Below are 14,501 nucleotides of genomic sequence, written 5' to 3' on the forward strand. Positions count from 1 at the left end.
AAATACACAAAAATTTGACACTTGGCACATTTTTAAGCCTTTTCCACATGCAATCTTCCAAGCTAAAAATCTCCTGACTGGTTCACATTCTCACAACAGTCCTTTGCCAGCTTTTGGTCCCCTTGACATTCTACACAAACTGACACGAACACTTTTCAATTCCGACACTGCCCAAAATAGCAGTTCCCTAGATTTTAGGGATGATGTCATCTGCATTCCTTCTGGTCTCTTGACCATCTTTGACCACTATGGTCACTTCAGAATTTGCTTAGAATTCAAGATACATTCACATTTCGGTGGCGGCCACTTACTCGGCCTATGCCCTCATTCAGTGGCCATGTCCTGGACACTGTCATTCATCTTTCAGTGCCCATGTCCCGGACACTGTCATTCATCTTTCAGTGCAGTTCTCAGGCTTAGCCAACCACTGGTCCAAAGTCCCACTGGCTGACCCATTCTGACATTGCAATGGCCCAAGCCCTTCCAAGGGATCCCGGGGGAAAACAACAGCAAACAAAGAGAAAGAAAAGAAAAATATATATTTATAAAGAAATGTAAATAAAGAAAACAACTGCAAAAAGTTTCACCTCCTGGTGACAGTCTCCACTGCTGGATCTCCAATCTATCACCACCCTCTTGGGGAATCAAATGTATCAAGCCCTCTGTGAGCCTCTTTGGCATGCACCTATGAGCATAATCTCATTTAAGGCAGAGTGAAGGCCACCTTCCATGAGGTCCCAATGGCGAAGAAAGAAAGAAACAGGAAGCCCATCCGTCCCCAGGCATTTTCCCCTGGGTAATGCCGTCACCGCATCCGCCAACTCCTCTAAAGTGAAAGGGGTCAATAAGAAAGACCGAAGGGACAGGGGAACCACCTCTCTAGTGTGCCTCCAGACTCTCGCGCGCATCCATCACCTGGGGGGATAATGGGACACCAATGAGAAGAGATCGGAAGAAATCCGTGGCGATGGCTCTCACATGCAGGGGATAAGAAACAATAGCTCCATCCTGGCCACGTAGCCTGCGAATACCGTCTCCTCCTCCTGTGGAGACTAGCTATCTCAAAGAAGTCTCCAATAACTTTGTCACCAGCTTGAATCCAGAATGAAGCCCTGGCATAGTATATATACACCACCCTCCTCTCCGTGCGGGCGGCAGCAATCTGACTCTCAATCCACGGTTGTCTGGGAAACTCCCCTGAAGACACTGTAAAGAGGCTAGGCCCCTCCTACGACTCCTCTCCTGCTCCCGAACCGAATCTCCGTGCGGGCGGCAGCAATCTGACTCTCAATCCACGATTGTATGGGAAACTCCCCCGAAGACGCTGAAAGAGGCTAGGCCCCTCCTAAGACTCCTCTCCTGCTCCCGATATCCCTCCAATCTACTATGGGCTGCCTCCTGTAAGAAAATACTGATCTCCCCAAGGCCATCATCCAAAGTGCACGCTGCAGAGCCTAAGGAAAAGTCCAGTCTTGCCCATATCTGCTCGATCCGGCGGTAGATCTCAAGGTAAAGAAGGCCTGTGCCGTCCGCAATGCAGCAAGGCTCAGCTGCATGACAAGATCAAACGTCGCTAGCGAGTCGAACTCAAGCTAGTAGCAACCACGCCCCAAAGGATGAATGTCTGCGATCTTTGCCGAAGCACCTAGGAGGCTTAGCTTGAAGAAGATTCCTGAGTTGGTCACGCGCGGGGCGGCTACCAACAATCTTGCAAACTAGGGTGGAGACCTCTAGTGTTGCAACAATTGTGGTGAGGATCTGAAGGTCTGCATCGGAAAAAGATAAGCAAGCAACGGCGGCCTCGGTCAGGGATGACGCGCGGCTGCCATTGAGTTCTCCTGAGAGAAAGACCAGAAAAAGCCGAGACTTGCCGAATAAAACACCCCAAAGACCTGAAACAAACCTGCAGGGAATGGGAGAAAAAGAGGGTACGGAAAAAGGGGATGGGGGGGGCGCGCAGAAAGGGAGGCGGACAGATGGCGAAGGAGGGGGGCAGACAGAGGGCGCAAAGGGGGCAGACTGGGGTGCAGAAGGGGGGCTGACAGGCGCAGAAGGGGGGCGGACAGGCGGCAGGGGAGAGAAAAGCGCAGCTGTGCAGGGAAAAGGGGGGGGGGAATGCGAAGAGGAGGGGCGGAGGGCGCAGGCGTGCAGGGACAGGGGGAGGCGCAGAGCTTTGCGAACAACCAGTTGCTGTAGCACTTGTTTTTTCTCACGGACTTGGCAAAAATTTATTTATTTATTTATATGTAAGTGTGTAAATATACATACATATAAATATGTAACTATACATGCATGTGTGTGTGTATTCACGTCATGTCATGCAAAAAATATAGCAATCGATTTGACTTGTAAAAAAAGATGCTGCCAAAGCTACCCTACCAAGAGCATATATTTTTGTCACATTTACCTGGCTAAGTAAGCAAGGGATGAAAGAAGTAAGGTCCTCAAGAGACAAAGTAAGCAGAAGATCCTTCTTATCCTCCACGTGAAAGAACCGCTCTTTCAAGATTTGTATACGCAAATAGGTAGAATGCTTAGAGGGTTTCATGTTGGTATTTGTGTAGACTCTTATCAAGTCCTCTTTGATGACCTGGAAGAAAGTGAGTAAGCACAACAAGCAAGAAAATTGTTACTAGCATCCTAAAATTACATGCTGCTCGCTGTGACCCAAAACTTCAAGCCCCATGGTTCAAAACTATGCCAAGAAAAGCTCATGGTCCCCAGTCACCCTTTTCTCTTTTTTCTTTTTCCTTTTTTTTTGGGGGGGGGGGGGTGTTTTTGTTTTCAGTGCCTCCCAGGGCCCTTTCCCCAATAGAAAATTCATCAAAATAACCCAAACAAAGCAACGGATGGTACAAAAACTTCTTAAATACCTCAAAGCGCTTTGCACAGGGAACAAAAGTTTTCAAGAGATGTGTAATCTTGGAGGCCAGACATGGTAGCTTCTCATTGAAACCATGCATTTTGACTTCAAGTTTGTCAACTGCAACTGATATGGAAGACTCCAGCCTTGCAACATTGGCCTGCACAACGTGAGCCACCAAGGCACTTGTCACATAGATTTCAAAAGGGTTTTTACGAGCTTTTTAAAATTATTTTGCTTTCCAGGTAATTTAAATGTATTGGCTTTTCTCCCCAAGTAATTTTGAAGTAAGATGCATATTTCATAAGCTTAAAAGACTGGGCTAACATTCGGGAGTTAAGCTTGTGAAAAGACAGAAAACAGCCAAAAAAAAAAAAGCATGCAAAGTTATTTAACAAATAAATAACTAGGAAAATTAAAAGTACTTTTAAAAAAGCAGGTAAACTAACTTTGAGGTCATGTTGGCATTTCAAAAAAAAAATTGACCATCTCTTACCAAGTAGAGTGTCTCATTGAGGGCGTCTTTGATAAGCTTCACGTAAAGCTCTGTCAGAACAGAGGCCTTGACCGAGTCATAGGCTCCCTGGCAGGATATCAAAAAGTAAGTGTTGGCACGGGGCATCTTGAACTTCTTATCCAGCTTGTACCAGAGCTTCAGCGAGGGCTCGTCAACTACTAGTCGTGGAGGAGCCTCCGTCTCCACACTCTCTAATTCTCGAATGGAAAAGTCTGTTGGTATGAACTCATTGACCACAGGCATGTGCAACATAGGGTTTATGCTCACAGGGTTTACCCAAAGGCCCATCAAATCAGAAGAAATGGACTCCACTGTGTATGGGAAATTGAACCATGGTTCATACTGTACATCTGCAAGTGAACAACCAGCTCTGTAACATACGAGAGTGTTGTCACATGAGGAGAGTGTTGTTACATGATAGGTTGCAGGACATCATTTTTCTCAGGCAAAACTAAGAAAGAAAGAAGGGCATACCAGCACCATTTACATCAAAGGACTTGGTCACAATGTCCAGGCGCATGTTATCAGGAACAATGAGATCCAACAAGCTCTGAACCAGTTCAGGATCCCAGACCTCAAGAGCAAAGTCACCATAAATAATGTGCTTTTCCGGATATACAAGCATGTTTGCTGCAATGCAACAGAGTCAGCTCCTGTGTCCTTATCTAGCTTCAAGACTGAAACATGCACCAAGGCAAAGACATACTTGCAAGGTTCACTACATAGTCATCTGGACGATCCTCCTCAACAAACTTAAACTCCATATTTGTCATAGCCTGAAGTTCTTTGTGAACCCACTCTTGAGGGCCTACGTCGCGGAGCATTTTTACATACTGATATAGCAAGCCCACTACCTCTTCAACCTGCAGATAGAGAGCATGAGCTTGCAAAAATCTCTCTCTCTCTCTCTCTCTCTCTCTCTCTCTCTCCACCATAAAGGACATCAGGAAGGGTCTTCAAAAACTCTCAAATCGTAAAGCAGCTAGCTCAAAAGGATTTAGGGCTCGGATGCTCAAACGGACTGCATCTGAGATATATACATCTGGCAATGCAGCAAGGGATGCCAACTCAAGGACTGTTTACTGGATAGAACCTCTCCACAAAGGAGGTAACTAGCCAATCACCAATGTTAGCTCCCTCCTCAGGAGGAGTGCAAACTTAGCAGATGGGCAGACGAAAACAAACAAGCAAGCATTGGGACAAGCAAGATTTCCAGATGCACACAGCACCATTGACCATCTGGCATCTTTGAGGGTGCTCATGGAAGAGAAGAGAGTAGAATCAACAGACTATAGACTGTAGTTCTTCTTTGTAGACTTTTAAATCTTCTTCTTGCATGGTTCTGTGAGACGGCATGTGGAAAAGGTGGGAAAAACTTGGAGTTGCCAAGTACTGATATTTGGCACTACACAAATACATGAACAGGTCAAATGCCAGGTGTGTATGGAAGATAGAATCCTACGATGCTTACCACTTACAACTGGCTACTTTAATATGTTCTGATCATTTATTCTCTCATCCTCTATTTCGCACTAAAAAAACGTTTTGTATGACAGAAGCACACCAAGAACCTTTTCTAGACCAGAATCCGTAACGTAAAAAAACCTTTTGCATGACATAGAAAAGCACATCAACCTTTTCTAGACCAGAATCCGTAAGGTAAATGGTGACATTGAACATGTAACCTGTTGAGCTGCGCTCAAACCCACCATCACCTATTCCAGCGGACAAGTCTGTGGCCCATCCATTAATCTTGAGCAAAGAAAGCAAGCTACCTGTACCCTCTGTTACACAGGGAAAAACCATGGTAATTACACTACTATTACAGTTAAAAAAGCATATATATTATGCTAACCCGCACTCTTACCATGACCAACAAGGTGGGAAATATAATCATAAGGCTTCTTCAAATAGGCTTCTTGAAGACATGGAAACGGCCATATAAATGAGATAAAATGCTGATCTTTTACTGACTGGATGCGGTACAATTTCCCCTGCTCCCAAACACGTCCTTCCCATGGAAATCGTAATGACTTGTCTATCCCTGGTCTCAGTCCACTAAACAGTTCAATAACCCACTCTTTGAGTGTCTCCAAGGATTCTGTGCAATGACAAGGAGGTTTTAGAAGGCATTCCAAACCTGAGAAAGCAATCATGTAAGGAGCTGAACATGGGGGTCTTATCACCCACCTCCGCTAATGACTGTGAGTTTCATGCGCCCGGCATGATAAAAATCTTCATACATCTTCAGGAGTTTGCCTCGCACATCAACCCCTCTGGCTACAGGCTCACTCAAGCTCTTTCGATTTCCTTTCAACACATGAAATCAACCATTATGTGGTTTAAGCACAAGCAACCAAACTATCCATGGATCTTGCAAAAAGATTGTGTGGCTCATACAGATTAAAATGTCAACAGATATTAGTCAGGGGAAAAAATAACAAACATGGACTTGCCAGCGGGCTCTTGCTTACAACCACGCCTGCTATATAGCAGGCAGGTCACAGGCTCAAACACTAGCAAATGAATTTCCACCAAAAACAAAAACAATCGATCAGAAGATTAAAGGTTGTTAGACTACAAAGAGAGCATACCCCAGCTAAAACAGTTGAAGGGATGATGCTCAGAAGCAGTGTTACATTGAAGCTGGGATAAACGTGCATCATCACTTTGTAGATGTCCTTCAAATTCTGTAAATCAATTAAGAGCAGAGTTAAACATGCACCACACACACATACGCACGCACGCACACGTAAGTGTGCACATGTACATGAAATGGACCAACATTTCACAAAAGCGTCTTCACAGACACGACATACCCGAATCCACTGCCTGAACTTCACGCTCCATGGCTTCAGCTTTTATCAAAGGGGATATGAAACACTGCGAAAATCTAAACCAAAAGTGCATTCTTAATGAACGTTACAAGGAAATAACCAGAGTACTTATGTATAGTAGTTACCTGTCAAGAGCAGGCTTCAAAAACTTATGATTGACATCAAAGAAATAGCATGTGTGTTCGGTATCAGTGAATGCATTTGAGGAGCCTCCATGTTTAGAAAGGAAACTGTCATACTGCAGACATGTTAACAATGCAAACTATCACACTGCAGATTGTCCCATATGTGAGCTTCGAATCACAACAAGATCCTTGTCGGAAAATACTCACCTCGTTTTCATCTGGAAACTTGGAACTGCCCATGAAAAGCATATGCTCTGCACAAGTCCAGCCAGCCTCAAGCATCAAAAAATGTTAAAGAGTGAAAACTACAAAACAATCTGGTGATGCAGCCAAAAAGTTGTCATGTAACAGCACCACTTGATATGTGCTACTTCCCCAGATGCATTTTCCCCCCAGGCCCCTGCACAGAAAATCAGAAATAAGAAAAACCATGTCCACTCCACCCCCCGACCCCCTCAAAACAGCTGGATGATGCATTCCACAAAATGGAACGAGCACTTGGGAAAGATGACGAAAACATCACGTGCATGGATACATGCATGGCAAGCACGGACAAACCAAGAGGCATGGCGGCCTTAGTCCGAGATGCCTTCACAAAGCATCAAAGTGATCCTATCCCTTCAAGAACACGGGAGGGAAAGAAATGGATTGCAAGAGGCCCATGACAAAGAATTGGGGGGCATGAAGGCCTACTGTGACAAGGAGATCACCGACCTCAAGAATGCCCTTCGTGGACGAAGAATTCCAATTACCATACCGGAGGAGGAAGCCTGCATGTCCGGGCAATGGAGCTGAAGCAACTCAAGGACAAGAACATAGACCCCCGCCAAAAGCTTCAAGTAACAAAGAAGGAAATCACGGAGGAGATCAACCTAGAAGTGGAACCCACCATGTTGGAAATTCAAGTGGAGAACCCCAGGTTGAGAAAGGAGATCGACGCCACCTCCAAATGAGGGGAAATGGTATCCAAGAAGCAAACTCAAGGGCGAGAACACGAAGCTTGAGCTGAAGCAACTCAAGGATGAGAACACACAGCTTGTAACATGCGGAAGCTCTGGGGCTCTTCTTTCAGCCCTAAACACTCCTGGAAACATGTTGATGCAAAACGCAGACATGAAGAGAGAGTAGAGAGAGAGAGAGATATGCAGGAAATTCAGTATATTAATATGGTACAAAAAGGCACAGTCCACAGCCCTAGGCTGCCTTGAAGAAAAGGTGATAAACACCCAAAAGTCTAGTCCCTACTTGGACCCTAACGATCCACCCCATAAAGGAATGAATAACTAACACAATGCGCCTCTTGTGCTATTTATAGTCCCTTGTACTTTATGGAGAACTGGCCGACTACTGGTCGGCCAGTTGACTGGACATTATTCCATATTTTTGATGCACCCTGCGGCTGCCTCATCTGGATCAGCCGACAGACTGTTTTATCTCAGCCGACAGCTCCCTTTCAGCAGCCGACAGCATCCTATGCCTTCGATGTCCCTGCTCCAAGTCCATACTGGTTCTCTTCTGCACCTTGTGCTCCAAAATTCTGGTTCTTACTGTCTTTTTCTGGCTGCCCTCTTCTCGGTAATCTCTGAGAATGTCCGTGGCATATCCATGCACATGTCACAGCTCCACCAAGAGCTTCAACTAACAAAGAAGGAAATCGTGAAGGAGATCAACCGAAAAGTGGAGAACCCTAGGCTGAGAAAGGAGATTGACCATGTCAGTGGAGAACCCTAGGTTGAGAAAGGAGATCGACGCCACCTCCAAATGAGGTGAAATGAAATCCAAGAAGCAAAAACCAGCCCAAAACATCATCACGATGGCCACCTTGGATGACAACAAGCAAAGGCACTCACATGTGCTCCATGTACGAGAAGTAAAAACTGGCCCAAGATACCATCATGATGGCCACCAACGAGCAAAGACACACATGTGCTCCATGTACAAGTCACACACCTCACTTGAACCCCTTTCATAGATGCTCGGAGGGCAAGGAAGACCCTCACTAGGGAGAGGCCCCTAACTATTGGTCCACACAGAGGGAAGAAGCCAACTGATAGTGAGAAGATATGATGGCGACCAACACTACAAGAATCAGCACAACTAAAAGAGGTTAATGAGGGGATTAGGAAATACACAAGAGTCATGGAAAGCATATTTGCATTATGACAATTGGTCCTTTTTATAGGAGAGACCCCCTTTACAAAGGTGAAGCATATGTTGCCAACACATATGCCATATGCCAAGTGTCCCTAATAGGTGTCACTTTGCCACACATTACCACTGAAGTAATAAGATGTGTACAAGCACAATTACCTAAGTAAAAATCCAAAATGTAAACATATACGTGTCCAGACACACCAAATGTCCAGGGGAAAAAACCTCTATAATGTGTAAAGGGAAAAAGTGCCCCTAGTAAGCCCCATGTTCATATGTTCAATACCACATATGTATAATTCTACATATGACATTGATGCAAAATAGTTATGCTTGCAGAGATCAATCCTATGGAGTTGGGGCTACCACATTCCTCCTATGCAGTAGATCCTATGGAGTTAGGGCTACCATGGTCATCACAGGACATTGAGCACATCACCACTATGGCAAAAGTTTCTTGAACATGGGAAATATGCATGAGCTGCTAATCTACAACGTGATGTCCCATTGGCCCACCTCACAAAGACATGCTTCCCCCACACATGTGACTCTAGCATCGTGGATTACTTGATGGGGTCATGCAACATATCCGAGAATAAACCATCCCACCACCACGGATTGGGATTGACCACACATACCTCGCCTTCACCGTATCTTGTTCCTCCCTACCAAGTAAATTCCCTTCCATAAAGAAAAGGTTTCCACTGCTTCAAGGCTATGATAACCCCTAGCAACTCTTTTGTCATATACGAAATAAATTTTTTTTACATCATTCAACTTTCTGTTGTAATACGCCACTGGTCTGCCTTCTTATTGCAAAACTGCTTCTATGGCAAGATTCTTGGCATCGGTGATTACCTCAAAAGGGTCATCCCATGATGCGAGTTTAAGAACTGGTGCTTCGAAAGTTGCCTTTTGCAAAGCAAAGAATGTCAAAATCGCGCAACAGCAGCACACACACCACCCTAGGGCACTGAGCAACGTCGGTGTGGCAGGGCTCCCAGCTCCTAGTGTCATGGCCCTGTGAAAATGGAGCAGGACAAGTGTGGGCATGGTGGTTGCAGAGTCAGAATATTTTATGATTCACATGGGGGGTGCCCGGACAGTGTTTAAGATGTGTGGACATCCCTAGGTGTGAAGGGGGAACATTAAAACATTAAGTTTGAATGTTTATTGAAGTTTGCCCCTAGGCCTTAGTGGCCCTAGGAACTTATTAAGTTGGGGCCCTAGGGATTAAATTGGGAAGGGGTTTTCTCTCTCTTCTCTCTCTCTCTTCCCTTTTTGGGGAATCGTGTAGCAAAAGGAGAACTCCCCTCATGCGCATGAGAAACTAGCGTGGAAAAGCTCAAGGAGGAGGAGGCGACTGCTGAAGACCAGTTTGGCTGCTGTTTTTCTGAGTGGAACCAGCCGTACAGCACTGTACGGCCAGAACTGGGCACTCTCTCTCTCTCTTTCTCCTCTGTTGCTGGCGGCGCTCAGGACTGCTGCTGGTTGGCTGTGCAGAAGCCCTGTACAGGCTGTGCAGTGTGTTTTTCAGCAGGTACACCTTGTACAGCTGCCGTACAGTGTACGGGCAGCAAGGTACAGAAGGTACAGTTGCTGCAGAAGTGTTAACAGGTGCTGGACAGGTGCTGGACAGGCCTGTTTTCTCAAATTCAGGCAGGTACAGAAGTGGACAGCAGACTGTTTATGCAAGTACAACGCCTGGCACGTATCCCGAGGCGGTACAGACGGGTACTGTGCTGATTTTCAGATCTGTATTTTCAAGGACAGCATAGGAGTGAGCATCAGGAGGAAGATACAGGCAAGTGCAAGCACACGTGTGAAGCAGGATTGTGGATTCAAGTGCCTGCAGGCACAGATTGGTGCTGTTGCTTCCTCCAGTGTTGTTTCACGAGCTGAACTTGGTAAGCCTTGACTCTGTTCATCTATCTCTCTTTCTATTGCTTGATGTCTGCTACAGGTATGTACTATCTGGCTCCTTGTGAGAGGAGGAGTATGGCAGATTGACAAGGGATTAAGACAGGGATTGAACAGCATATGTATGTTGAGCTGAGAAGATGTATCATGCTCTTGAGTTATGCCAGATGTATGCCCATGGCTGGCCTGCTTTGTGAACTTGGCTGATCAGAGGGAGGCACAGTGTGTTGCTTGAGGACACAGATCTGTGTGCATAGATCCTCTGTGCTGAGAAGGATTTGTGGGCAGTCAGATTGGACTTACAGGTGTAAACTCTTGGCTGGTTTTTGTGTTGTACTCAGCCATACATATTATTTTAATTGAATAAAGAAATACCGCAAGGGGCGCCAAGCTTTGGGGCCAACAGGTGTCGCTGTGTTTTCAGATTTGGGCACTCTAGCCCCAATCTGTGTTTGGTTTTTCATCTAGACTACAAGTGGACGGGTGATTGCTCTTACCGCACTCTGGTTTTCTATCAGAGGCCGGTTTCACCTAGCCATTGCTCCCCCCAAAAACCAGACCGGAGGAGATATCTATGACAAGGTACCACCACACCCTATATATGGCTCTTCGACTTCCAATGCTCTTGCATATGGAATAATCCACCACAACTTCTAGTCATGTGATAACCCGAGAGTAGCTACGAGAACTGCCACCTCCAATACCCTCCTTCAATTCGAGCACCTTGATCAAACAGAAGTTAGGACCGCCCAGGACCACACAGGCCGAGCTCTAGTACCATGTCAAAGTCACGCAGCAACAGCACACACCCCCACCCTAGGGCACTGAGCAACGTCGATGGCTGGGCTCCCATCTCCTAGCCGTTGCCCACGAAGGAACGTATCTCTTGGGTTGTCTTTGGAACGTCCCAATTGAGGATTGCCTTTATCTTTTCAGGATCAAGGCAAATGCCATTGGAACCGATCACATAGCCCAAATACTGGACTTCTTGAACTCCAAATATGCTCTTCTTTGCATTAATGTAGAGTTTGTTGTCTCGCAAAAGCTGCAAGACCTTCTACACATCTTTCACGTGCTGCTCTGCAATGGCAGAAAAAATAAGAATGTCATCCAAAAAAATGAAAAAGACATATACCCATGAGTACAGCGAAGACTTGTGACATCATCTTGTTGAATGTCGCCGGTGCATTGGTCAAACCAAAAGACCACAAACTCATAATGTCCTCATTCTGTTCGAAAGGAAGTCTTTGGGATATCGACCTCGAAAATCCTGACTTGATGATAGTCACTTTTGAGGTCGATCTTTGTGAAGTACTGAGCACCGTTGGGCCTTTCAAGGATGTACTCTATCCTTGGCATTGGATACTTATTCTTGATTGTCAACTTGTTCAAGCCTCGGTAATCCACACAGAGACGTGCGGTCTTATCCTTCTTCTGCACAAATAGAATTAGTGTAGCAAATGGAGAGAAAGAAGGCCTAATGAATCCAGACCTCAGCAACTGTGCTAGATGCATCTCCAACTCAGCTTCCAACACCTTGGAAAGACGAACTTACTGGGTGGCTCAACTCCAAGTACCAATTCGATACGATCATAGTGGTTGAGTACTTTAGGTACGGTGCGGTATGGTACGTGTACGATACGAGTACGTAAAGTACGCATCAAGATAAGTACTTTAAGTATGTTAATGTTTTTTACTATGTATGTATGCATGCATGCATGTAAAATAAGAAATATCTAGCATCCATACAAAAATAGCATGAAAGACAATCAAAAGAAAACTAATCTATTAACTATTGAGCAATGACCATTGACTAAAATAATTAAAAAATGGGCCAAATAAGTGTTGTACATTGAACCTCATATTTGGTACGAAGACCTTATCCATACGAGGTACGGTACGTATGGAGTGGTACGGAAAGTACTGAAGGTACTCATTGGATGAGTACGGGTACGGAATGCAACTATGGATACGATGGTCCTCAAGACGAGAGGGTGGGGGTCTTGGTGGAAGATCATCCCTCAACATGATGTCGTGAAACTGTTGGAGAAGGCCATTCATCTGAGGTTCTAATGGAGTTGCGGTGGATGTCACTATTTGCTGTGGGCGGACATAGATCATTGCTCACTCAGCTCCCTTTCTAACAGCTCTACTGGCTTGAAGGTGGAAAATAAGTGGGATACCTTGAATGCACTGTGGAGGCAAACTCTTGAGCTTTCTGAGAAATATGAGTACGTTATGAGTACGTGGGCCGAGAGTGAACCCGTCCACGTCCAAATAATACGGCACAAGGGCACATTTCATCTTGGTCGCCAACTGCAGAGAGATGGCATCTTTTGAACTGCCCATGTCGACGAGGACAACAAATTGTTTCCCCTTGACGCTCCTCAACTCCGCCCTCCTGCTTATCATCGAATACCATTGCACGGGTACCGCATTCATGGCCGGCAAAAGCTGAACAGCATTGGTGGTTGAGGACGCGAGTGGAGGGGGTGGTACAGCTGTGGCGGTAGCCACTGTAGAGGCTGGTTGTTTGCTCTTTTCCGCTTGCAATTTAGTACAATCCTTCTTGGCATATCCCGTGTGGTGGCAGAAAAAACGACAGTTCTCTTTGAAGTACCGTTCCTTCTCATCTAGCTGCAAGAATCCTCCAATAAGGCCCTCCTTGATCTTTTCTTCAGGGGTCTTCTTAGGTCCATCTTGTCGCTCCTTCCCAGAGCTATTCTGGCCCTTCTTCTTTTGATCCTTCTTGTTGTTGGGAGCCCCCTTACCTGACTGCTGGTTAGATGACTGGTTCTACTAGTTGGTCTGCGTCTGCTGTTGAGGTTTGGGGGTGACTAGAGCGGTCTTGGGCTCGCCACCATTGAGCATCGTCTCATGATTTTGTGCAAGAGTCAAAGCCCTATCATATGTCTAAGTTCAAAATTTTGAACGGGGAACCGAATGTTTGGATCCAATCCCCGCGAATGGACTGCTTGAGCTTCACCTCCTCGAACTTCACCAACTATTGTGCTTATGTGATCACCTTGTTGGAGTAAGGGAGCACAGGGGAAACGTTCTAGGTGAGTTTGTAGAACTCATCTTCTAGATTTGTCATGTACTGCGGAGGTAGGAACCTGGTCTTCAAGTCGGACACAAAGGTGTCCCAATCATAGTCCGGTAAGCCAGTGTAAGGATCTGTATGCAAACGGGACCAATGTTGCCACCAAGTGACTGCATCACCTATGAGATGTGGAGCAGATGGACTTTGTCTTGGGTTTCTGTGATTTTTGAAAGAGGAAAGTGGGCAACAAACTGGTGAATAAACTGAGTCGCAACCGAATGGTCGCACTTGCCGTCGTACTTGGTGAAGTTCGATGAGGCACGGATAACTATTGTCGAGGCTATGGCTGGGGTTGTGGAGGATTGAGAAGGGTGGGAAGAAGTTACTAGAGTCCGGAGTGTCTATTGAAACTGCTCCCTCAAGTATTCTCAGGCATGACGCTCGTGGTTCGCCTTCACTTTGAGCTCCACCCGCAATCCTCTTGGGCCTTGCATTTGGCTTTCTCTACCAGCTGTTCGGCCAGTCTTGCTTCACAATCTCGCTCTTCTTTTTCAATCATCCATCGACACCATTGTTCCACTGAGGAACTTTGTTCTTTGGGTGTCTCCTGTTGGGCCAAGGTTGCCTGTAATTCTGCCTTTTTTTTTTTCTATATGCACTCTTTTGAGTTTAATCTAGAGTTGCCTTATCTACTCCTTTAGCTTTTGGGTGTCTTCGTCTTCTTTTTGCGGAAGCGTTTCTTCGAATGGTTCTTCTTCTTTAGTGATGTCTTCGAAGCTTGATGCCATTGTGGTTATTCCTGATCTCAGCTTCACCATCCAACGGATGCCCTCACCCTAGGTTGCTTGATTGAATCGTGTCCCAAGCTCTACTCTGATACCAATGTAGCATGTGCCGAGCTAGGACCGTGTGACAGAACGAAGTGTCACGTGCATCCTGCACTTGGATGCCACGTAGACATTTCTGTACAGAAGGTGCAGGACCTGGGATGGTGAACTGGTCCCATGTGAGCCCAGTCCGGGACGAGTCAGCCAGGGATCCATCT

General features: G+C 45.8%; 1 protein-coding gene across 2 annotated transcripts in view; it reads right to left on the reverse strand.

Moving 5' to 3' along the window:
* Positions 1–14,501, reverse strand: part of LOC147615252 (Insulinase (Peptidase family M16) family protein) — a 45,989-nt gene that overhangs the window by 17,127 nt on the left and 14,361 nt on the right. For both annotated transcript variants that reach the window (XM_086779320.1, XM_086779319.1), the window contains exons 4-15: positions 6,550–6,596; positions 6,343–6,455; positions 6,200–6,273; positions 5,975–6,070; positions 5,571–5,690; positions 5,248–5,481; positions 5,016–5,164; positions 4,087–4,243; positions 3,855–4,010; positions 3,360–3,730; positions 2,874–3,023; positions 2,408–2,590 (exon numbers count right to left, since the gene is read on the reverse strand). In XM_086779320.1, the coding sequence (XP_086635446.1) occupies positions 2,408–2,590; positions 2,874–3,023; positions 3,360–3,730; positions 3,855–4,010; positions 4,087–4,243; positions 5,016–5,164; positions 5,248–5,481; positions 5,571–5,690; positions 5,975–6,070; positions 6,200–6,273; positions 6,343–6,455; positions 6,550–6,596 (1,850 nt within the window). The remainder of the gene's footprint in view (positions 1–2,407; positions 2,591–2,873; positions 3,024–3,359; positions 3,731–3,854; positions 4,011–4,086; positions 4,244–5,015; positions 5,165–5,247; positions 5,482–5,570; positions 5,691–5,974; positions 6,071–6,199; positions 6,274–6,342; positions 6,456–6,549; positions 6,597–14,501) is intronic.

Source organism: Cibotium barometz, chromosome 40, assembly GCF_041138505.1.
Source record: "Cibotium barometz isolate CiBa-2024 chromosome 40, ASM4113850v1, whole genome shotgun sequence".
Classification (NCBI taxonomy): Eukaryota; Viridiplantae; Streptophyta; class Polypodiopsida; order Cyatheales; family Cibotiaceae; genus Cibotium; species Cibotium barometz.